Below are 23,786 nucleotides of genomic sequence, written 5' to 3'. Positions count from 1 at the left end.
ATCTCTTTCGGGGTAGAGAAGAAAGCAGGCGATTCTGAGGACTTGTTCCAACGTTGTTCCAACGTGAGCTGTTTTCATTATATATTTTTTTATATTTCATTTGCATACTTAATATAATTTGATCAATTTAATTATTTGAGTCCTTTCGGATGAATTTGGGTGCACGATGTGGCAATAATCTAAAGCTTACGTTGCTCTTTTATGTGTAGGCTATAGCATACATATTTTATATCAAAATACTTTTCAAGAACCTTTCCTTTCTATTCCATTATAACAGCATGCTTTAAAATGTTGGTTGAATGTTTTTCAGATCATTATGAGCACCATCACATCCAGTTTGACAAAATGGCAGAAGATGAAGCTCTGCTCCTTGCTCAGCCATGACAGACTCAGCCTGCTGTTCAAAGCCAGTGTGCATGGCTACAATGCCAGTACATTTCACCAAAAGTGTAATAAGCAGGGGCCAACAGTTATTGTAGCTTACAATAAGTCTGGATATGTTTTTGGAGCTTTTACTAGCAAAGATTATGGTCAAACTGGCAAAAATGTTGTGGATGACAAAGCTTTTCTCTTCAGCTTTAATGACAAAGAGGTTAAAGAAGATCCTCTCCGTGTGTTCAGTGGAAATCCCCAGTATGCTTTCACTGACACTGGTCCAAACTTTGGTTCTTTAGTGTTTCTTTACAATAACACAGCCACCGTCTACAGTAATCCAGCAACTTACAAATTCGATCCACATAAGATGCATGGGTATGACTTACAACTGACAGAATGCGAGGTGTACAGAGTTGAAGGTTTGTAATATTTCAGATAATTGCTGAGAGAATTGTGCACTTTTAGAAATGGTTGTGTGAATATCTGGTTTATTCTGCTTTGGATTCTCACCAGACTGTGGAGGACTCTTGGAGAAACCATGGAGAAATGTGCAGTGGAACTCTGAGTGAGTGAAGCAAATTTAGTCTCTTAAAAGTAATTTAGATGTTAATTTGGTCTGTTGTCTTTATTTTAAGATCAAGGTATTTTACTAAATGTTACTGACTGTGTTCCTTAAGGAATTTGACAATGAAATGATTAATTATTTTAGGACAAAGAATGCGCTCTTTAGCATCATCTCAGACTGGAAGCCTTCTGTTAGCTCAGTTAAACAGGCTCGGATTCTACTGGTGGGTCCTGTTGGTGCTGGGAAATCAAGCTTCTTCAACTCTGTCAAGTCTGCATTCAACGGTTATGTGAGCAGCCAGGCCAACACTGGCACTGCTGGAACCAGTTTGACCACTCAGGTAGAAATACCCTGATAATTATACCTCTGATATTTTACATTGGGAAATATTGTGTAAAGTATTTTAATTAGTTATATAGTTATATATGTTCTGTATTAAAAAGAATTGCTAAATATTTGTGCCATGTAGTTCCGCACCTACCACATAAAGCCAGGCAGCGGTGTCAGCCATGTTCCCTTCGCTCTGTGTGACTCGATGGGTCTGGAGGAGGGTTTGAACAGCGGTCTGGATGTGGATGATTTTGCCAGTATTTTGAAGGGTCACATTCAAGATGGGTATCAGGTGAGAACTTTGGGTAAAAGGTAAACATAACAGTTATAGGTGTGGCAGATGTTTTATTAGTATTTTCAGTCTCACTTCTTAATGATTTAAATATGTTCTACATGTTTTTTTCTTAGTTGAACCCTTTGATGCCTTTACAGCCAGACTCCCCTCATTTCCATAAATCTCCTGGCTTGAAGGACAAGATTCACTGTGTGGTGTATGTGATCGACACCAGCAAAGTCAAACTCCTCTCTGAAAAAATGATTGACAAGTTTGCGGTTTTTCGAAGGAAAACCAACCAGCTGGGTGAGGGAATAACAATAATGAATTAGATTTAAATTAATTTTAAGTGACATTTGAAATTGTGACACTTGACAATTTCAAGTGTATTTTGTCATTTAAATAATAGAATATTAGATTTTCAGCCTCTCTCAAGAAACCGGAGGTTAAGTCCCTTTCTCAAGAGCATTTCTTGATGTCTTCTTCTGTACAATTAACACAAATGTTTTACCACTAGACCGGTTTCATCCATAGGTTAATGATCTCTGGGATTTTAAAGCACTTAAGGTGTTATTCTGTACTTCAGGTATTCCTCAGCTGGTTCTGCTCAGCTGAAGTGATGAGGGCTGTCCCTTAGTGGCAGAAGACCTGAAAAATGTCTACCAGAGCCACTATATCAACAAAATGGTACAAATGAATGTATATGACTTTATAGTCAGTATACACTGTTCTCTTTCACATCTTGTTCTTGAGTATTTCTGATGAACTGTTTTGTGACAGGTGCAGGAGGTGAGCGCTCAGCTTGGAGTTTCTCTGTCTGCTGTGATCCCAGTGAAAAACTACTACCAAGAACTGGACATAGACCCTCAAACTGACATACTGCTTCTAAACGCTGTTGTTCAGATACTCAGAGCCGCTGAGGGCTTTATTGATGATCTTTACAATCCAGAGGAGAGGTCTGAATAGAGTCTCGTTTGCTTGTCTGACCTAAAGATGGATGTAGCCTATTATTTGTATGAATAAGTTGTATCTTTTGGTTTACACACATAATCAATTTAATAATTTAAATTATTAAATAATAATAATTTATTTGATGTGTTGTTTCTGTGTAGCCAGCAGTCGTCCGCAAGGGGCTGCTGGCTTATATTTCATTGTATTTGTATTTGTTTATTTATTTATTGGCCGACATCAGAGAACCTTGAACTTGATTAAATTTTGTTTTATCATAATAAATGTTATATAAATATTTTGGTTGTCAGTCAAGTCACCTTTTATTTATATAGCGCTTATTACAATAGGCTACATATTGTTTCAAATTAGCTTGCAGAGATAACAGGAAAATAATGCAACAACGTTTGTTTCCAGAAGAAAATATCTCAGTCTAGCTTAAGTTCAGTGATTAATTTTGTTGTAAAAAAAAAGAGAGAGAGGAAAAGTGATTAATTTAGTTAGCTCATTTATAGTCTATATAGCCACTTTGGAGAAAACCGTGATGTCGTCCAGAGCTGCGTTTCCCAAAAGCATCGTAAGCCTAAGTTGATCGTAAAAACGATCGTACGACTGATCTTAATATTATGGTCTGTTTCCCAAAAGCATCGTAGCTTAAGTAGCACTTGAAAATCTACGTAGGACTACGAGTGCTCTGGAGTAATCGTACATCCCCAAGTGCATCGTAAAACAGATTTATGAGGTCACCTGCAGGACAACCGGCAGATTACACTTTTATCTAGATATAACACACTGCAACGTAAGTAATATAGGCCTAATAATGTTTTGATTGTACTTATTGTACACTTTATTTTACTAGTTTTTTGTTTACATGAATTTATAAATGAAATAATTAAAAAGGGAAGAAAAAGATAGAAATACACACCTAAATTAAATGAATTAACAAAAAAATATATAAAAGAAGTAATGTGGAAATTATGCTTCAAGGGCAATATAGTGATGAATTTAAAAAAAATCTGTCAATAACGTGCACGAAAACCAGCCATGTATTGGCGATTTTGTGGAGTGTAGTAAGTGAGGAGACAAGAGACGGAGATGCGTCGAGTCAACTTTACTATCCACTTCAATATAACTATCACCAGTACAGCGAGTGATATCAAAAACAAAACACAACGTCAAAACCGGAACTCGTCATCATTTTAACCTCCCCTTCCTTAAAGGTACAGTCCCTGGTGAATGTCTCTTTCAGACTTCCTTGTGGGTCACTACACAGGCCCCCCCAGAATTCACCCATAATAACAGGCCAGGCCGAACATGTACCCCAAATAGAACAGTCCACCACATAACAGTCCCTCCAACAAAGTCAACGTACAGGGGGGCGGACTGGGCGGCCATATCGGCTGCGCCTAACAGTAGAGGGGCCAAGGGCAAGGGGCGGGGCAGGGGGCGAGGTTGCCGCAGGGGGCGAGTTTGCCGCAGGGGGCGAGGTTGCCGCAGGTGGGCGCCCCCGCCGCGGGGGAAGGGCCAGCTGAAGCGGTTCGCCAATATCCACATGAGCAGGCTTGAGACGGTCAATAGCCACCCGCTCAGGCCTGCCCCCCATATCCACAACAAAGTTCTTAGACCCCCCCACCAGGACGCGGAAGGGCCCATCGTATGGGGGCTGCAGCGGTGTCCGATGGCCATCGTGGCGGATGAAAACATACTTGGCCAATGGTAAATCCTTGGGCACGTAGGACCGGGGAAGGCCATGGTGAGACGTTGGAATAGGAACAAAGGCGTCCGCAATGTCCCGAGACGCAGCCCGATGAGAGGCTACTGACCACGGGGCCGTGGCATCTGGAAGAAACTCCCCCGGGACGCGCAGAGGCTGGCCATACACCAGCTCGGCCGATGAGGCTTGAAGATCTTCCTTGGGGGCGGAGCGAAGGCCAAGCATAACCCATGGGAGGCGGTCAGCCCAGTCGCTGCCCGTAAGGCTGGCCCTGAGCGCGGCCTTCATGTCACGATGAAACCGCTCGCACAATCCGTTGCTCTGTGGGTTATAGGCTGTGGTACGATGGACCTTCACCCCAAGGACCTCGGCGACCGCAGACCAAAGCTCCGATGTGAACTGCGGACCTCGGTCCGAGGAGAGGTCAGACGGTGTGCCGAAACGGGCCACCCAAGCCATAATGAACGCCCGGGCCACTTCCGCTGACGTAGTGGAGGACAGGGGAACTACTTCTGGCCACCTGGTGGTCCTGTCCACCATGGTGAGGAGGTAGGTGTAACCACGGGAGGGGGGAAGTGGGCCCACCAGGTCCACATTCACATGATCAAAACGTCTCTCTGGCACTTTGAAGGGTGCCAAAGGAGCCTTGGTATGACGAGTCACCTTTGCGCGCTGGCACGCCACACAGGCCGCAGCCCAGGCCCTGACGTCCCTCCGCAGGCCCGGCCAGACGAACTTGGCCCCCACCAGCTTGGTAGAGGCCTTCACCCCCGGGTGGGAAAGACCATGGATGGCATCAAAAACTTTATGCCTCCAGGCAGCAGGTACCATGGGGCGAGGTTGCCCAGTGGAGACGTCGCAGAGGAGTGTAGCATTGGCCGTGTCAAACATCACATCTTCCATAAGCAGCGCCGTAGGGCCCGTCCTGTAGGCTTGCACCTCAGAGTCCGCCATTTGATCCGCAGCCATAACCGCATAGTCGAGGCCCAAGTGGACGGAACCAGCGACCGCCCGGGAGAGGCAGTCGGCGACGAAATTGTCCTTGCCAGCCACGTGCTGAATGTCAGTGGTAAACTCGGAGATGGCCGAGAGCTGACGCTGCTGTCGACCAGACCATGGCTCCGTAGACTTGGCCATAGCAAACGTCAGCGGCTTGTGGTCAACGAAAGCCGTGAACCGCCGACCCTCCAACAGGAAACGGAAATGACGTGTGGCGAGGAAAAGACCCAGGAGCTCCCTGTCGAAGGCGCTGTACTTCCTCTCATTGTCCCGGAGCTTCCTGCTGAAAAAGGCCAGCGGCTGCCAGGCTCCGCTCACCCACTGCTCACACACAGCCCCAACGGCGTAATCAGAGGCGTCCGTAGTAAGAGCAACTGGGGCGGTCGGAGACGGGTGCGCCAGCAGAGCAGCGTTGGCCAGCGCAGTTTTGGCAGCATCAAACGCATCAGTCATCTCTGGGGACCAATCCAACACGTCCGCCGGTCTCCTACCCCGCAAGGCGTAGTACAATGGACGCATGAGCTGGGCCGCACGGGGGAGGAAACAGTTGTAGAAATTCACCATGCCCAGGAACTCCTGCAGAGACTTCACAGTGCGTGGGCGTGGAAAACTGGCGACGGCCTCCACCTTGGCAGGGAGGGGGACTGCCCCCTGTGGGGTGACGTGGTGGCCGAGGAAAGTGATGGATGACCGGCCAAACTCGCACTTATAGCGAGCTTGGCAGAGTCGAGGCGCCGGGCTCGTGCGTAGACTGGGGGGCCCACCGTGGTGATGTAGTGCTCCACGCCATGCTTAGCCACCGCCGATGAAAACGTGGGCGTGGTGATGTCAGGGAACTCAGCAAGTAGGCGTTGATACAGGTCCCCGTTGGCCAGCGTGTTTGACAGACAAAGCGCCCCTGTCCCTCCCAGCGTGCAGGGGTACGAAGCAAAAGAGAGGGCGTCGATCAGGCGGCAGTTTGTAACATCCACCAACAGTCTATAAGCGCAGAGAAAATCCGCCCCCAGGAGCGACGTAGACACAGCAGCCATGACGAAGTCCCAGCCGAAACGCCGCCCGCCGAAACACACTTCCACATGCCTCGTGCCATAGGTACGAATGGGCGTGCCGTTAGCGGCGTCCATCGGGGGGCCGTGCCCGCCAGCCATGGTGTCCACAGGCTGCGCTGGCAGGATGCTGCGCTGAGCCCCAGAATCGACCAGCAGCCGCCGGCCGGACAAGGTGTCAGTGACGAACAACAGCTTGCAGTCACGGCCAGCGCCCATAGCTGCTAATGAGCGCCGGCCCTGGCTTTTCCCTGGGCTCCAAAACTGCAAGGCTGACGACACTGCTTGGCTTTGGCCCCAAACCTGGAATGGTAATAACACCACCCGTCCTCACGCTGTCGGCGGGCCGTCACAGCCGCTGCAGTGTCTGGGTCGTCCTCCGAGGGTGAAACAGACGTGCGCTGGGTGGGCAGCAGTGCATGGACAAACTGCTGTCGGTTGGCGAGGAAAATCCTGTCCGCCTCCACAGCCAGTGCTCGGTAGTCTCTGGAGGAAGGGAGGGGGGAACTAGCCAGTGCGGTGCGCACGGGTGCTGGAAGCTGCCGCAGGAATATGTGGGCGAAAAGGAATGAGGGATCCACCGCGCCCAGCACCGCCAGCATCCTCTCCATTAACTCGGACGGCTTGCTGTCGCCCAGGCCATTCAGGGACAGCAGGCGGTCTGCCTTCTCCAGTTCTGACAGTTCAAAGAGGCTCAACAGGAACGTTTTAAGTGCGTCGTACTTGCCGTCAGCTGGAGGAGCCTCTAACAGCGCCATAGCCCTGGCCGTCGTCGAGGCATCTAAGGCCGCTACCACGTGGAAATACTTTGTAACGTCCTGTGTTATTCCTCTCAGCTGGAACTGTGCCTCGATGTGCTGAAACCACGGCCGTGGATTGTGCTGCCAAAAGTCCGGTAACTTGATGGTGGCTGCGTAGATAGCGCCGACATTAACCGGCGCCGCGGCCGCAGCGTTGTCACCACCGTCGTTGTGAGACATAATTCAGCCGTGTTCAACTCGCGTCGGGGTCACCAAATGTGGAGTGTAGTAAGTGAGGAGACAAGAGACGGAGATGCGTCGAGTCAACTTTACTATCCACTTCAATATAACTATCACCAGTACAGCGAGTGATATCAAAAACAAAACACAACGTCAAAACCGGAACTCGTCATCATTTTAACCTCCCCTTCCTTAAAGGTACAGTCCCTGGTGAATGTCTCTTTCAGACTTCCTTGTGGGTCACTACAATTTCTTGGTTGGCCATCATGTGGTCCCATGCCATCTTAGTCGTCCTCCTCTTCCACCTCTTCATCTTCCTCCCTGTTAAGTAAGGGCACTCTTTAAAGTCCGCGTGAACCGGAAGTTGCAAACGACTTTTCTCAAGTGTTGTGACGCATTTCCGAGTGAAACGGAATATTGAACAGAGGGCAGGGTTTTACTTTAGCGCTCCTCCTCTCCATCTCTGCTCATAGCAGAGTAACGGTTTGAGGGGAGTGGTTAAGCGATTAACCAACCCAAGTAGTCAAGCCTATGTCATCAGAAAAGAACGCCATTCCAGACCCGGAAGTAACTTTTCAGACTTTGATTAAAGATAACTTCGGCAAACAATTTTTTTCCGTGTATTAACTTGCACGGATTAATTGTTCACCACAAGATTAGTAATATCCGCTAACAAAGTAAATAGGGTCAATTTTGATTTCATGCCGACTTTAATGTAATCTTTTTGAAAGGTATCTTTTTTTTCAGCCATTTTGTCAGTGCCTCCGCCTGTAGGTGCTTTATATAGACTTGTCTTGATTGCTAATCCACAACAAATGACGATTATTAGGTTAAACGTTCAGAATAGGAATACATATAAGGTTATATTTCAGCACTTCGCAAATGGACAGCGACTCTTAAGTACTCAGAGTCGTGGTGTATGTGATCGACACCAGCAAAGTCAAACTCCTCTCTGACAAAATGATCGAAAAGTTTGTGGTTTTTCGAAGGAAAACCAACCAGCTGGGTGAGGGAATAACAATAATGAATTAGATTTAAATAAATTTCAAGTGACATGAGTGTATTTTGTCATTTAAATGATGGAAATTCAATTTACAGTCTCTCTCAAGCAACCTGAGGTCAAGTGCCTTTCTTAAAGGGATACTCCACCGTTTTTTCAAATTAAACTATGTTATTCCCTTAACTAAGACGAGTTGATACATACCTCTCTCGTTTCAGTGCGTGCACTTAATTAATCTGGGGCGCCGCGACACTTTGATAGCACTTAGCTTAGCCCAGTTCATTCATTAGGGACCACACAGAGATGAAGTTAGAAGCGACCAAACACCTCCATGTGTTCCCTATTTAAATACAGTTACACAAGTAGTTACACGACCAAGTATGGTGACACAAAATAAAACGTGGCGCTTTTCTAAGCGGGTTAAAAAGGATAAGTGTGGCGGAATAGCACTGGGAGCACTTCGACTCGGCGCAGTAATATCATCACTGTAATATCATCAGGAGTGATGATATTACTGCGCCGAGTCAAAGTCCTCCCAAGTTCTATTCCGCCATACGTTATAGTTATCCATTTTTCCCGCTTAGAAAAGCGCCACGTTTTATTTTGTGTCACCATACTTGGTCGTGTAACTACTCGTGTAACTGTATTTAAATAGGGAAAACGTGGAGGTGTTTGGTCGCTTTTAACTTCATCTCTGTGTGGTCCCTAATGAATGAACTGCTATCAAAGTGTCACCGTGCGCCAGAGCGATTAAGTGCACGCACTGAACAGGTATGAGGAGAGAGGTATGTATCAATTCGTCTTATTTAAAGGGGTCATGACATGAGAAACCAAATTTGCCTTGATCTTTTGGTATAAGAGGTCTTTGTACCATTAAAACGTCCTGCAAGTTTCATAGCTTAAGACGTCCTCCCCATTATAAACGAATCATTTATTTAATCACGGTACGAAGTGACGTACCAGCGTTTGCATATTACCGCCTCCAGCACAAGACAACTACGCTTTAAGCGCAAGACAACTACGTTCATTTCGTATCGTTGTCGCGCCTCACAAGTGTTCAGTCGACGGACAGCGAGTGGGTCTGTGTACAGGGAAATTACGATGCCGCAGATGTGCTGTTCCTGGCTGTGGACAAACAACATCTTTGAATACGCTGCGAAAGATCCAGTCGTCAGGGAAAAATGGATGCACTTTATTTTTTGCGGACGTCTCAGTCACGGCAGGGTTAGTTTAAGCGTTTGTTCTATACATTTGAAGGATGACTGTTTTGAGCTTTGCCAGAAAACTGTTGCTCAAAGATAAGTCCGTGCCGACTATTCTGGGCTCAACATCGACGACGCAAACTCTAAGTAATGTATTTAAAACTTTAAACTACTTTTTAAATACGCTGAAAGATCCAGTCGTCAGGGAAAAATGGATGCACTTTATTTTTTGCGGACGTCCCAGTCACGGCAGTGTTCTATACATTTAAGGATGACTGTTTTGAAGAAAAAATCCCAATATGATGCTTGGCTTTGCCAGAAAACTGTTGCTCAAAGATACGTCCGTGCCGAATATTCTGGGCTCAACAACGACGACGCAAACTTACTTTTTACCATGGCTAATATAAACACATTTGTATAAGAGAATCTTGAAAATATGTCGCCTTTCTAGTAGGCGTACGTGATAGAAAATTAAAAATGTTGCCTTTATCAATGCTGCATCTTCAAATATGGCCTGTGCATTTTTGTCCGTGGTACACCCTATCATTTCATTGGAATTAGTTAAATAATGTTAAACTGTTAGCAAATTAAGCTATAGGATAATTATGCAACAATAATCCGTTTTCAAGTGTCTCGGGTTAATTTTTTTTTATTAATTCAAAATAGTTTCACTTTCCATGTGGACACGGGTTGATCCAGTCTTCGTTGTTGTGGTGATCGTTCATTTTCCTCTGATTCCGGCTCAAACATAAGGTTTTATCATTGCAAGAGCCATCGCTTCGCATGCATCACCCGCTAATAAACAGTTGCGCCGAATCCGCAAATGTTCTGTCTGGGGGCGTTAATAATTGATGCATAGGCACTGACGTTAGCCAATCATAACAGTGGGCGTTAACACTGAACTCTTAAAGGGGAAACACCCCCAAAACAGACTGTTTGAATCAGAGGATGAGAAACAGGGTGGGAAAAGGTCATAAATCACTACATTTTAAAAGTTTTTTGTAAAAAAAAACTATAGTAATATTATATTTGCACCTAAGGGAACATAATAATAAAATAAAAAAAAACATGTCATGACCCCTTTAAGGGAATAACATAGTTTAATATGAAAAAACTGTGGAGTAGCCTATCCCTTTAAGAGCACCTCTTGTGGGGATTGAGTGTAAATCTTTAACCATAGAGCTGTTTCACCCACAGGTTAGTGATCTCTGAGATTTTAAAGCACTTAAGGTGTTATTCTGTACTTCAGGTATTCCTCAGCTGGTTCTGCTCACTAAAGTGGATGAGGGCTGTCCCTTAGTGGCAGAAGACCTGAAAAATGTCTACCAGCGCCACTACAGTATATCAACAAAATGGTATATATGAATATATATGACTTTATAGTCAGTATTCTAATCACCTTCACATCTTGTTCTTGAGTATTTCTGATGAACTGTTTTTTGACAGGTGCAGGAGGTGAGCGCTCAGCTTGGAGTTTCTCTGTCTGCTGTGATCCCAGTGAAAAACTACCAAGAACTGGACATAGACCCTCAAACTGACATACTGCTTCTAAACGCTGTTGTTCAGATACTCAGAGCCGCTGAGGGCTTTTTTGATGATTTTTACAATCCAGAGGAGAGGTCTCAATAGAGCTCAGTCTCGTTTGCTTGTCTGACCTAAAGATGGATGTAGCCTATTATTTGTATTAACATTTTTTATTTTTCGGTTTACTCACATAATCACATTTATATTTGTTACGGTCTGTGCTTTGAGTGTTTTCCTCTCTCTGTATATGCGTGAAGTTTAATCATTTCATCTCTCTAAGTATTTGTTAGTTTAGGTTCGCCCTTGTGTTATGTGGATAGCAGATGAACCCAAGCGCAGACAGTATGCAACACACAATGTTTAATTAAAGACAAAAACAGGGAAAACAAAACCCACGAGGGGGCAAAACATAGACAGGAACAAAAGACTACTTTAGACAGACAACATAAGACTAAGATTCAGAAAATAAACTAGACACTAAACTAACAGTAAAGACAAGATCAAAAACTACTTTCCAGACAAGACTTACAACAGGTAGCTCACGGGTAGTTTCACACAAAGTTTGACAACGTATGATAGACAATGAACCGACACAGGACAGCAAACACAAGGGGATTAAATAGGGAGAAACTAATAAATGGCAACAGGTGAAACTGATACAACAATGAAGGCTAACGAGGAGAACAAGGGGGCGGGGTTAAGTGACGAGACAACGCAAGCACACATGCAGCCCAAATACAAGGCCATGTGCTTGCACACAAAACATGGGTCTGTCATGATCCTGCCTCAAGACTAGAGAAAATCAAGGACACAAGGGCAGAATCATGACACCTTGTGCATGTGTTACTTAGGTTTCACTTTATTTGGATGGTCCCTTTAACACATTCTGTTGTCTATAAGTAACATTGCCCCTTCATGTCTACTAACTATCATTAGAGTAGTAGAGCATTAGTAGACTGGTAGGGTTAGGGTTAGAATAAGTTGGCATGTAGTTGCAAAGTTACTTATAGTCAGTAGTGTCTGTTGGAGGAGCATCACAATAAAGAGTTTGCTGATATTAAGCAGACAGTCTATTAATACTCTAATGAGAGTTAGTTGACATGTATTTGCACAGTTACTTATAGTTAACAGAATGTTCAAAAGGGACCATCAAAATAACCGTTACTTATTTTTAAGAGTGGACGCTGCCATTTGTAAATTTAATGTGTTTGGTTTCTGGTGTAATCCGTTTAATTATTTTTTTTATTGTTATTTGTTTGGTTCATTTGCTGTTAAGCCATTTTAGAGTTATTTCACTTTTTTGTTTCTCTTATGAAACATTTCCTTTTGCATCAATTTGCTTTTGTAATAAATGTTTCCATATTGCATTCTGGTTTCATGTGTCCTTTATTTTGCTTTCACCTTTGCAGTGCAATTGTAGTCGGTTGATTCCAAATTACATGACAAATATTGTAGTTATAAGGTAATCCCTTACATTACACATTTAAGGTAGGCTATAGCCTAATATAATCTGACTAATTTTTGATCAGGCTACTTTTGACCTAACTCATCACATTGATTTGAATAGGATAATATTGTACCATTGTGACGTAGAGGCGGGGACAGTCGGATCCATTTGCAGATATTTATTAAAGGAGATGACAAACTGAGAACAAGCAGACAGAAACTCAAAAGATGTCAAGGGCAATCCAGAATCGAAGTCAAACACGCATTAGTCATAGGCAGGCAGCAAAGGTTCACAAATGAGTCCAGAGTCCAAGTTCAAAATACACAAGATCAAGTCAAAGCACTCAGTAGCAAGAGATACAAACAAAGACAGAGGTTTGGTAAAACAATACTTCACAAATGAGAACAGAACAGTCCAGATAAAGGGGTGCTTAGGGTGCACAGGTGAGACTGATGAAACCATAATGAGGTGATTAAGGAATAACGCAGGAAGAGAGTGCCCTCCAGTTGTTCATGCGGACACTCCAGCTGGCATACATGACAACCATTGATATAAAAATACAATGAGAAAGAAAATGTATAAATATCATGAAGTGCATTAATGTTACATTATGTCAGGGTTTCTAAGACTGCGTTTTTAACGAACTGCAGGTTTGTGAGTTTAATGAAAAGCAATTTTTAATGAACTTATGAAACATCACAACACTGAATTGCTGAACCTGCCAGAAACAAACCTGCAACGGCACGTTTCATTTTTATGACGTATAGGCAACGTGCCGCAAGTTTCGTTTCCCAAGAACGAAAGTAATCTCTTTCGGGGTAGAGAAGAAAGCAGGCGATTGTGAGGACTTGTTCCAACGTTGTTCCAACGTGAGCTGTTTTCATTATGTTTTATTTATTTAGTTCATTATAATTATAATTTGAATTATTTGAGTCCTTTCGGATGAATTTGGGTGCATGCGGGAGCAATAATCTACGTTGCTCTTTTATGTGTTGGCTAATAGGCTATGTACATATTTACCAATATATTCAAAATACTTTTCAAGAACCTTTTCTTTCTATTCCATTATAACAGCATGCTTTAAAATGTTGGTTGAATGTTTTTCAGATCATTATGAGCACCATCACATCCAGTTTGACAAAATGGCAGAAGAAGAAGCTCTGCTCCTTGCTCAGCCATGACAGACTCAGCCTGCTGTTCAAAGCCAGTGTGCATGGCTACAATGCCAGTACATTTCACCAAAAGTGTAATACTCAGGGGCCAACAGTTATTGTAGCTTACAATAAGTCTGGATATGTTTTTGGAGCTTTTACTTGCAAAGATTATGGTCAAACTGGCCAAAATGTTGTGGATGACAAAGCTTTTCTCTTCAGCTTTAATGACAAAGAGGTTAAAGAAGCTCCTCTCCGTGTGTTCAGTGGAAATCCCCAGTATGCTTTCACTGACACTGGTCCAAACTTTGATTCTTTACGGTTTCTTCACAATAACACAGCCACCGTCTACAGTAATCATGCAGCAACATACATATTCGAACCACAGCAGATGCATGGGAATGACTTACAACTGACAGAATGCGAGGTGTACAGAGTTGAAGGTTTGTAATATTTCAAATAATTTATGAGGGAACAGTGCACTTTTAGTAATTTGTTGAATGCCTGGTTTATTCTGCTTTGGATTCTCACCAGACTGTGGAGGACTCTTGGAGAAACCATGGAGAAATGTGCAGTGGAACTCTGAGTGAGTGAAGCAAATTTAGTGTCTTCTTAAAAGTAATTTAGATGTTAATTTGGTCTATTGTCGTTATTTTAAGATCAAGGTCTTTTACAAAATGTTTCTGACTTACTGTGTTCCTCAAGGAATTTGACAATGAAGTTAATATTTTTAGGAGAAGGAAGGCGCTCTTGAGCATCATCTCGGGCTGGAAGCCTTCTGTTAGCTCAGTTAAACAGGCTCGGATTCTACTGGTGGGTCATGTTGGTGCTGGGAAATCAAGCTTCTTCAACTCTATCAACTCTGTATTCAAGGGTTATGTGAGCAGCCAGGCCAACACTGGCACTGCTGGAACCAGTTTGACCACTCAGGTAATGCAACTTGATTATTACACCACTGATATTTTACAGAATTAAATATTGTGATTGGTTATCTCTATTCTGTATTTAAATGAACTGCTAAATATTTGTGCCTTGTAGTTCCGCACCTACCACATAAAGCCAGGCAGCGGTGTCAGCCATGTTCCCTTCGCTCTGTGTGACTCGATGGGTCTGGAGGAGGGTTTGAACAGCGGTCTGGATGTGGATGATTTTGCCAGTATTTTGAAGGGTCACATTCAAGACAGATATCAGGTGAGAACTTTGGGTAAAAGGTAAACATAACAGTTATAGGTGTGGCAGATGTTTTATTTATGTTCAGTCTCACTTATTAATGATTTAAAGGAATTCTACATGTTTTTTTTCTCTTATAGTTTAACCCATCGATGCCTATACAGCCAGAATCCCCTCATTTCCACAAATCTCCTGGCTTGAAGGACAAGATTCACTGTGTGGTGTATGTGATCGACACCAGCAAAATCAAACTCCTCTCTGACAAAATGAATGACAAGTTTGCAGTTTTTCGAAATAAAACCAACCAGCTGGGTGAGGGAATAACAATAATGAATGAGATTTAAATTAATTTAAAGTGACATGAGTGTATTTTGTCATTTAAATAATAGAATATTAGATTTTCAGCCTCTCTCAAGAAACCGGAGGTTAAGTCCCTTTCTCAAGAGCATTTCTTGATGTCGTCTTCTGTACAATTAACACAAATGTTTAACCACTAGAGCGGTTTCATCCATAGGTTAATGATCTCTGGGATTTTAAAGCACTTAAGGTGTTATTCTGTACTTCAGGTATTCCTCAGCTGGTTCTGCTCACTAAAGTGGATGAGGGCTGTCCCTTAGTGGCAGAAGACCTGAAAAATGTCTACCAGAGCCACTATATCAACAAAATGGTACAAATGATTAAATATATGACTTTATAGTTAGTATTCTATACACCTTCACATCTTGTTCTTGAGTATTTCTGATGAACTGTTTTGTGACAGGTGCAGGAGGTGAGCGCTCAGCTTGGAGTTTCTCTGTCTGCTGTGATCCCAGTGAAAAACTACAGCCAAGAACTGGAAATAGACCCTCAAACTGACATACTGCTTCTAAACGCTGTTGTTCAGATACTTAGAACCGCTGAGGGCTTTTTTGATGATCTTTACAATCCAGAGGAGAGGTCTGAGTAGAAGGTTCTGGGTGTATGTTAGAATTACAAAGCATACCTCTGTTTACAATCATATTGTTTTAGGTGATAAATTCATCTTTGTTTGTGTAAGGTCTGTTGACATTTCTACTGTTGCTCTTAACATGCAAACTATTGGTGATCCAAAACATGCAATCAGATGTCTAATATTAAAAGCTTTCTTTTCAGTTTGAGAGAACAATTTGTGGTTTAGAATTGAAATAAAGGTATTATTAAAGGTCTCATGAAGTTTTTTGTTGTTGTAAAAGATAATGAAATACATTCACATTGTACAGTATACAACAATGAACCGTTTGAAGGCAATTGTTTGTACTTGATCTAACCCTTAAAATATACTTTTGTTTATGTAACCTAATGTAATTATAGATTCATTTAGTGAAATTAAATTAAAAACCAGTTAATTTAGAAGCATAATATTTAGGTTAAGTTGCAAAACACTTTTTGCAAAATGCTTAAACTCACAGTACAAAAACTTCATTCAGTCTTCATGTGAGATTGCCTTTAGAGCAACTATGTTGCAGTCATCTCACGGGGGCAGATATTTCTTCCTGACACCCATCCTTTAAGAATCCTCTCATTCCCAATGTTTACAACCATACAGATCTATCCACCTGGTTTTGCATTGCAGAAGTAAGCTAATTTCTCTGAATTTGTGAGACTTCTGGTTCATTAGCCACTATAGGTAAATAACTAAGAATTATTAAATAGAAACAAAAGTGCTACAAACCAGTGTGTTTATAATTGCAACAATACATTAGAATAATATGGAATAAGAAACAGCAGTTTGCAATATCAGGCAGCATAACAAGCTGTTTTGTACAGCTAAAAATAAGCGGATGACACCAGAAGCCAGACACATCAAATTTGCTCTTACGTTAAAAATAAGGTGGATGATGTCCTCTGTGGCTAGTTGCGTATTAAATGAGTCTTAAAAGTTAGTCGTGTAATTGTTTTTTCTTTAAGACTAGTCAAAACTTTTTTTCAAGACATTTAAACAGGTAAATTTGTATAGTTTGAATCTGAAAAGTAAAGCTTTTCAGATTACCCCTTGACTAACTGTTGGTCAGACAAGTTCTTAAAACTCAGTCTTAACATTGTGACTATGTTTATGCAACTGTAGTTCTTAAAACTCAGTCTTAACATTGTGACTATGTTTATGCAACTGTAGTTCTTAAAACTCAGTCTTAACATTGTGACTATGTTTATGCAACTGGCCCTAAGGTCTGAGAGAATATCCTTCTCATCATTTGCGAGACTCATTTCAGGAGTGCTCTCATGAAATACTTTTCTTCTCCACTAGTAGGCCTATGCTCCTCCTTTTCATACTTTGGCCGCTTTCCCTTCTCGTTGGGCCCAGGAGAGCCTTCTGGTGACCCAGCTGGAATGGGGGTTATTTGTGGGGCTCCAGGCAGAATCTGATTGAGAAGGGTTCTGTTGGCCGCTGCCAGCTGTCCTGAAAGAGTCCAGAGTTTTTCTGAGCCATGTGTTCTTAGCAGCCTGAAGTTCAGTCGTCACAACTGCGTTTTGGTGCTCCAACTCCTTCAAGATGATAAACAAATGATGAAAAAGAAAAACAATTTTTAGCATAAAAGTATGCATTTAAAATCATTAACATGACACTTCAGTAACACTTCAATTTATTAACGCAAGTTAATGCATTATATTATGAACAAAGAACAACATTTTTAACAGCATTTGTGAATGTTCATTTATAAATTTACTATTGTTCACTGAGTCATGTTATTCACAATAAGTGAAGTGAACTAATGTTTATTTATACAACTTGAATTGTTAAAAAAATATTGAAATAGATTAATACATTTGTAAAAGTATTGCCCATGGTTTAAAGAAATGTAAACTTAAAATGTTAAGTAGGCCTACAATCAACTTTGATGTTTATGTCATTTCAATTTTAAGTCATTTTTATATTATGTTTATATAATTTTGTATAGCTTATAAAAAAGTTGGCAATTGCTCAACTTATTATTTTACACCTAATGTTATTTTTATTAATTTCTTTTATTTTACTTTTCATTTTATATTTAGTCCTACATGAAAAATTATAATTCAGTTTTTCTTGGTTAATCAATAAAGACTTTCCCAGAATCAGAAATGTTTACAAACGTTGTAAAGCAAAATGGAGTAAAAAAAAAAAAAAAAAAAAGTGCCAACACAACCGACTTGACAAAGGTGCCAACTTTGATGTAGAAAAGTTAGGGCTGTCAACTTTAATTTAACGTCCTCTCGACCATTTGGTAGAGCACATTTTGAGTCACTATATTTTATTGAGAGGAGTACCTAACTTAACTCAAGCTGATTGAGCCATCTCTACCGTCTGAGGTACGTTAAGACAAAAATCCACTAGATGTCACTGTGTCAATAAACAGCACTTGTCACAACACTTCCTCAAACATGGATTTCAGAAATTCAAAAATTCAGAAATTTTTTGGTGAAATTTTGCAATTTTTGACATATACACTTTACAAAATTATGTTACTTGGTGCCATGAAAAAACTTTAGTTTGGTTTTAATCATTTTTCAAAAACATGCTCAACCTATTTGATTTGGCACATAATGGTTAACTGTCACCCCCCTTTTTTAGAAAAAAAATTCAAATGCACTATTAAAACTTTGTTGTAATTCAAGAATGCTTTGGATAAAGAAAACACTCAGCACATTATTGCTGAAGTGAAAGCACTTAAAAAAATTGAAAGTAAAAAGTAATGGAAGTTTACATTTACATTAAATCAAATAGACTGTACTTAATATTTTTTTCTTTTATATAATATATATATATTACAAACAATTTTTTACTATAAAGTCAAAGCCATATATCTAACCAAGTTGTGTTCCAAATTTGAAGTTGATGTCACAAAAATTGAAGTTCCCATGAGATTTTGTTTAGGTCGGTGACATACATTCCATTGAATGTAATTGTATCCTGCCTCACAAATTAATACATTTCTGTCCAAATATCACTTCTGTCACAAAATATGGAACATTGAGACTCAGATAAATAAAGAAGATTTAATATACACAAATATTTGATTTTGATTGTTTTTAAATAAATTAGTATTATAATTCATATTTTCATAGTTCATATGAAAATGTGTATAGGCATTTTTTTTTTTTTTTAACCTTTAAGTGTCATATCAACCATTTGGTAGAGGTCGATATTTTTTAAATTAGCCTTTAATTAAAATTACGGGATGTGTTGAAAAAAAAAAAGACAATGATTGTGGTTACTAGCATCTAGCGACATAAGGAGATAATACATTTTTCAAATGCCTTTTTCTTGTTGGGACTGTGAACAAGTTAAGGCGTTAACTCATGCGATTAATTTTTTCCAGTTTAACTCGTTAATTTTTTTAACGCAATTAAAACAGAATTAAAACAGTGTTTTTCTGTCATCCTTTAGCCAGCGTTACTTAGCCTACATTATATGATCACGCTTTTCTTCATGCAAATGCTTTTAACCATTCAAGCGCGACAAGACAAAATAGAACACGCTGGCTGTGAATGTCCTGACACACACTGGACCTAGAGGGGCGCGCGCCAGTATCGTGAGTGAATCGAGTTCTCTTTCGCGCTCGAACGAAAAATAACACTACACTCACAATTATGCTAAAATTTCCGTTTTGTCGAGTATCCTCATAAAAGCAGTCTTAAATACGTTAAATAAAGTCTTAAAGGGATAGTTCACTTTAAAATTAAAATTCTGTCATCATTTACTCACCCTCAAGTTGTTTCAAACCTGTATTAATTTATTTCTTCTGCTGAACACAAAGAAAGATATTTTGAAGAATGTCAGTAACCAAACAGTAGTCTGTACCCATTGACTTCCATAGTATTTTTTTTTTCCTACTATGGAAGTCAATGGGTACAGACTACTGTTTGGTTACTGACATTCTTCAAAATATCTTTCTTTGTGTTCAGCAGAAGAAATAAATTAATACAGGTTTGAAACAACTTGAGGGTGAGTAAATGATGACAGAATTTTAATTTTAAAGTGAACTATCCCTTTAAATGAACGTAGCCTAAAGAGTTGTGAGAGAACAAGAGGCGTGTGGTGTGAGATAAGGATATGTCTATATTTAATTTATAGCATAATTATGTTTGATACCTTATACAAAATATGGCATGGGTTGATTTGAGGATTGTTTGAAGTTCACTTAAATTAAAAGTTGTTATATTTTTTGAAGCCCAATATATGTCAAAAAAAATTATAGCTTTCAATTACACTGTATTGTTGAATGGCTATAATTAATATATAAAATGGGATCATTTTCATTCAGACATCAGTAGCTTTTAGTTTCAGATACTGACCTTCATTCATAAAAAGATGCCATTAAACAAGTATTTAAAATATACTGCCTTTATGTTGTCTCTATATTAATTTGGAGATTAACTGTTAAATGATTACATTATAAAATATATCAAAAACTTAAGTGTTTTTAATTGTGATTAATCATAGAACAAAATGTGTGATTAATCGAGTTAATTTTTCAATTGATTGACGGCACTAAGAAAATATATATTTAAAATCTTCTGAAAAAAGAAGAAGTTCCAAGTCACATGCTTTTCATCAGACTTTCATGCCTTACTTGTATCTTGCATTTGGACTCCACCATCTGTAGCTTGGTCTGGGCTAGCTCTCTCTCTAAGTCTTGGACCTGTTCTCTGAGAGAGGCCTGGACTTCCTCCTGAGCAGAGCTATCTTCACTCTCAGAGCACAGCCGAATTGATCCATCCATACTAAAGATGTGTCTGCACCGCTCACACTCCAGCATCTTGCTCTGATATAATAAAATGTATACAGTGCATGTGAGAAAATAGTCTTGTTTAAGGAGAAACATGATACAATAAGACTGACGGTGAAGGTCAAGCTGCTTTGAGGTCAGTTTGTTTCTTACCTTGATAACTGCGAGCTCTCTGTCTGCTTGAGCTTTCTGGTTTTCAAGATTAGTGTTCAGTTGGGAGCAAATCTAAAGGACGCAAGAAAATGGGCTGAAAGTTGGCATCAAATGCAACAATGTTTATTGAATATGCGGAGTTGTAATTGGACGTTTACCTGCTTGTAGTCGGCGATGATGTTGTTTGATCTCTTAATGTCTGTCTCAGCTTTGTCCAGCTCTCTCCTAAACATCTTTTTTAGCTGTCGAACACATCAATGCATTAGACAAGGGCAAAGCATGAGCTCTCTTTCACAGAACACTTTACTCCTCAGGTCAGTGATGTTAAAGCACCTGTGAAGTCTCCTCCTCCTTTCCCCTTTTCTCCTCCTCTGTAATCCTCAGAAGCTGTTTGGTTTTTAACAGCTCCTTGGTTAATTCATCCACCTGGTCCTCGGTCTGAAAAACACACCAGATCTATCTAAACACGCTCAGAAAATAAAACGGAAAATGAAACCAGCCTATTGCATATGATGCATGATAACTCGTAATAATTTGACAGACCTGATCTAAAGCTGTCCTCAGTGCAATCTTGCTGGTGACAAGTTTTTGTGCAAGATCATCATTTTCCTGCTCCAGACGCAAACTGGTTTCCTGAAGCATACGGTTTTCTCTCTAGAAAAAAAGAAAGAAAAGCATTAATGCCACAAATCTACAACCCTGAAGTATTCAATGCATGAGTATGAAAGAGCCGTAGTTTTGTAGAGTGTTGCAGAGCAGGACGGAAGCTTTTTGTTTTTGTCAGGGTGTGATCACTTACCTCATACCTGTCGAGTGGGTCTTCTGGCTGCAATAGGTTATCTCTTAATTTGGGCTTTTTAGATGGCACCTGTTTAAAAAGAAGATTCAAATAACTTTCAAATCATATCTGGTAGCCTATACGCAAATCTAAAAGGCATGAAAGGAATGCAACATCTTCTAAGTACTGATTATATAATATTCATAGTTGCAATTTTATTGATAATTTTTCAAAATGAATAGATGTATTTAATTCATATAAATCACACACACACACACACACACACACACACACACACACACACACACACACACACACACACACACACACACAAGGGGGTTTTGCTATCCTTGTGAGGACATTCCATAGGCGTAATGGTAAAAATGGGAATTTATACTGTACAAACTGTATATTCTATCCCCTTACACTGCCCCTATCCCTAAACCTACCCCTTACAGGAGACATTCTGCATTTTTACATTTTCGAAAAAATATAATTTAGTATGTTTATTAACCCGTTCCCCTCATGGGGACCGCTGGCTGGTCCCCACAATGGAGGTGATTTCAGGTTTTACTATCCTTGTGGGGACATTTGGTTCCCACAATGTAATATAAACAAAAGCACACACACACACACACACACACACACACACACACACACACACACACACACACACACACACACACACACACACACACACACACACACACGTACATATTTATTGAACTTTTAGATCATATCAGGTGCAAAAATCTTAAAGGCATGAAAGGAATGTACAGTAACATCTCAAGTATGTATGTTAAGTTCATAGTTAAGCATTTCTTGCTATTTTATAATGACTTTTTTTTCATTTAATTTTTTTTGTGTATATATATAATGCATATATATATAAATATATATATATATATGTATATATATATACATATATATTATACACCATGCACGTATATTTATTATAATATTTATGTTCGTGATCACCAAGGAGTAAACATCTTAACAATAACTGATCACAAACACACAAATATATTTTTTACAAGAGATTTTAAAATAAATTAATAATAATAACCATGCTGTTGTGCTACTCCTTTAAATATTCCAGCATGCCAGCTTTAAGTCAACATGTGACAAACGTGCGGTCCAAGGTTGCTGAACTTACCACTTGTTTCGGTAGCGACTCCACCACTAGACTGGCCAGGATCTCCTCCTCTGACATTTGGTCAATAATATAGGCATCATAAGCAACAGCAATAGACACTTCTTCCATCATTTTGGCAGGCGAGTAGAACACAAGTGATCTCAAAATACAGAGTAGGCCACTGAACTTGTCTGGAGAAATGACAACAGGTTTGACAAGCAACTGTCTATATCTGTCTTGTCTCAATGCAAGCCCAGCCCTACCATAAGACTATGGGAGGAGTTTCATTTCAGTCCACCTTTGTCCTGTGGTTCTTCACTTACCTAGCAGGTATCAAAACACTATGGCCTTCCAACTGCTCCCCGTTGAACTTCCTCACAGTATTATTCCACAATCCGGCTGCCAATACTAATTATTTCCTCATTGCTAAATCAGGTTCCAGAACAGATATGTTTTTTTCAGTTTTTTTTACTGTCACAGTTTAGAGTTTGCGAGCCTGCCTGTGGCTTCAAGCACAGGGCTAAAGACTGTGAAATTGAAATTCTTGCTGTAATCCTGCAGGTCGCCCCTCACACAAAAACACTGTGGTTTGCCGGGGACAAGCAGGTGCCAGTACATTCCTCCATTCCTTAAGCTGCTTATATCTGGCTGCTGTATATGTTCAGTGGGATTGATGGAGGTTGAGAACTGCTGTTTTTATCATTTCACTGCAGCTTCAGGGAGGCATCGTGCAGATATTATTAATCAAAATGGTCAAAAACACTAGTTAGTTTCTTATAAAACTATACCTTTGCTTCTTTGTCTGTTATGCATAGCTAATCTGTTGTGGTCATCAGCTTGAACAAAGCCGAGCTAATAAGGCGAAAAATAAGAAGGAGAGAATGAGAAGGGGAATGTGAACAAAAGTGGGGGAGGATGTTATTAGTAATTGAAAGAAGGGAGGAGAAAAGAGCAAACAGTGTTCAAAGGTTCTTGTATTGGAGGAGGCGGAGGCGTCCAACTCAGTCTTCAGGTATCGTCATGAACCTGCGAAACAAACAAACAAACGCACAACTGTCTCCAACGGTGAGGTGGGAGTGGCTCTCACCTCCATTTGCTAAGTGTGCTGCTCATTATGGCTGAAAACTCATAGTGAGTCAGTGGAAAGCTTCACCATGCTGAGAGTGAAATTATTTTACAGTTGCTGAATTGCAATGGAAATGAGATGCATCAAACAGCTATTTGCTTAACAAGATCTTAAACTGGTCCTTCAAGTCGTTTTACACAATCACA

At 40.6% G+C, this 23,786-nt stretch overlaps 2 protein-coding genes and 1 pseudogene across 6 annotated transcripts; 2 read left to right on the top strand and 1 right to left on the bottom strand.

Moving 5' to 3' along the window:
- LOC306998119 (interferon-induced protein 44-like) lies at nt 1-11,115 on the top strand (annotated as a pseudogene). Its single transcript, XR_013800687.1, has 8 exons — nt 1-63; nt 311-794; nt 889-940; nt 1,085-1,280; nt 1,410-1,562; nt 1,679-1,850; nt 10,683-10,788; nt 10,880-11,115. The product of XR_013800687.1 is annotated as an interferon-induced protein 44-like (transcript).
- A 1,736-nt stretch (nt 11,116-12,851) lies between these two features.
- Nucleotides 12,852-15,909, top strand: LOC306998117 (interferon-induced protein 44-like; the record flags this gene model as incomplete). Of its 3 annotated transcripts, XM_079611919.1 has the most annotated exons (9): nt 12,852-13,054; nt 13,172-13,273; nt 13,512-13,998; nt 14,090-14,141; nt 14,290-14,485; nt 14,594-14,746; nt 14,866-15,037; nt 15,292-15,392; nt 15,486-15,909. In XM_079611919.1, exons 3-9 carry the CDS (start codon nt 13,518-13,520, stop codon nt 15,669-15,671), a joined length of 1,341 nt encoding a protein of 446 aa, XP_079468045.1. In that variant the 5' UTR covers nt 12,852-13,054; nt 13,172-13,273; nt 13,512-13,517. The 3 variants fall into 3 exon arrangements, with proteins under 3 accessions (XP_079468045.1, XP_079468047.1, XP_079468046.1); XM_079611921.1 differs by having other exon boundaries at nt 12,852-13,273; nt 14,099-14,141; nt 15,486-15,671; XM_079611920.1 differs by lacking the exon at nt 12,852-13,054 and having other exon boundaries at nt 13,180-13,262.
- On the bottom strand, nt 15,903-23,612 carry rabgap1l2 (RAB GTPase activating protein 1-like 2). 2 transcript variants are annotated; one of them, XR_013797518.1, is made up of 9 exons: nt 22,536-22,733; nt 21,401-21,469; nt 21,145-21,255; nt 20,935-21,039; nt 20,760-20,843; nt 20,602-20,673; nt 20,293-20,484; nt 16,900-17,227; nt 15,903-16,802 (listed from the first exon to the last, which is right to left on the bottom strand). XR_013797518.1 is itself a non-coding variant. In XM_079611922.1 (9 exons), exons 2-9 carry the CDS (start codon nt 22,644-22,646, stop codon nt 17,009-17,011), a joined length of 963 nt encoding a protein of 320 aa, XP_079468048.1. In that variant the 5' UTR covers nt 22,647-22,705; nt 22,838-23,612; the 3' UTR covers nt 16,407-17,008. The 2 variants fall into 2 exon arrangements, 1 of the variants encoding a protein (XP_079468048.1); XM_079611922.1 differs by adding an exon at nt 22,838-23,612 and having other exon boundaries at nt 16,407-17,227; nt 22,536-22,705.
- Between the last annotated feature and the right edge of the window lie 174 nt (nt 23,613-23,786).

Source organism: Phoxinus phoxinus (assembly GCF_949152265.1).
Source record: "Phoxinus phoxinus genome assembly, chromosome: 5".
Classification (NCBI taxonomy): Eukaryota; Metazoa; Chordata; class Actinopteri; order Cypriniformes; family Leuciscidae; genus Phoxinus; species Phoxinus phoxinus.
This window is presented reverse-complemented; position numbering and strand designations above follow the sequence as displayed.

Coding starts and splice junctions, on each gene's coding strand:
- rabgap1l2 (XM_079611922.1), bottom strand. CDS start 22,646: ATGATGGAAGAAGTGTCTATTGCTGTTGCTTATGATGCCTATATTATT. Junction 21,040..21,144: donor TGAGGACAGCTTTAGATCAG/GTCTGTCAAATT, acceptor TGTGTTTTTCAG/ACCGAGGACCAGGTGGATGA. Junction 20,844..20,934: donor AGGAGGAGGAGACTTCACAG/GTGCTTTAACAT, acceptor TGTGTTCGACAG/CTAAAAAAGATGTTTAGGAG.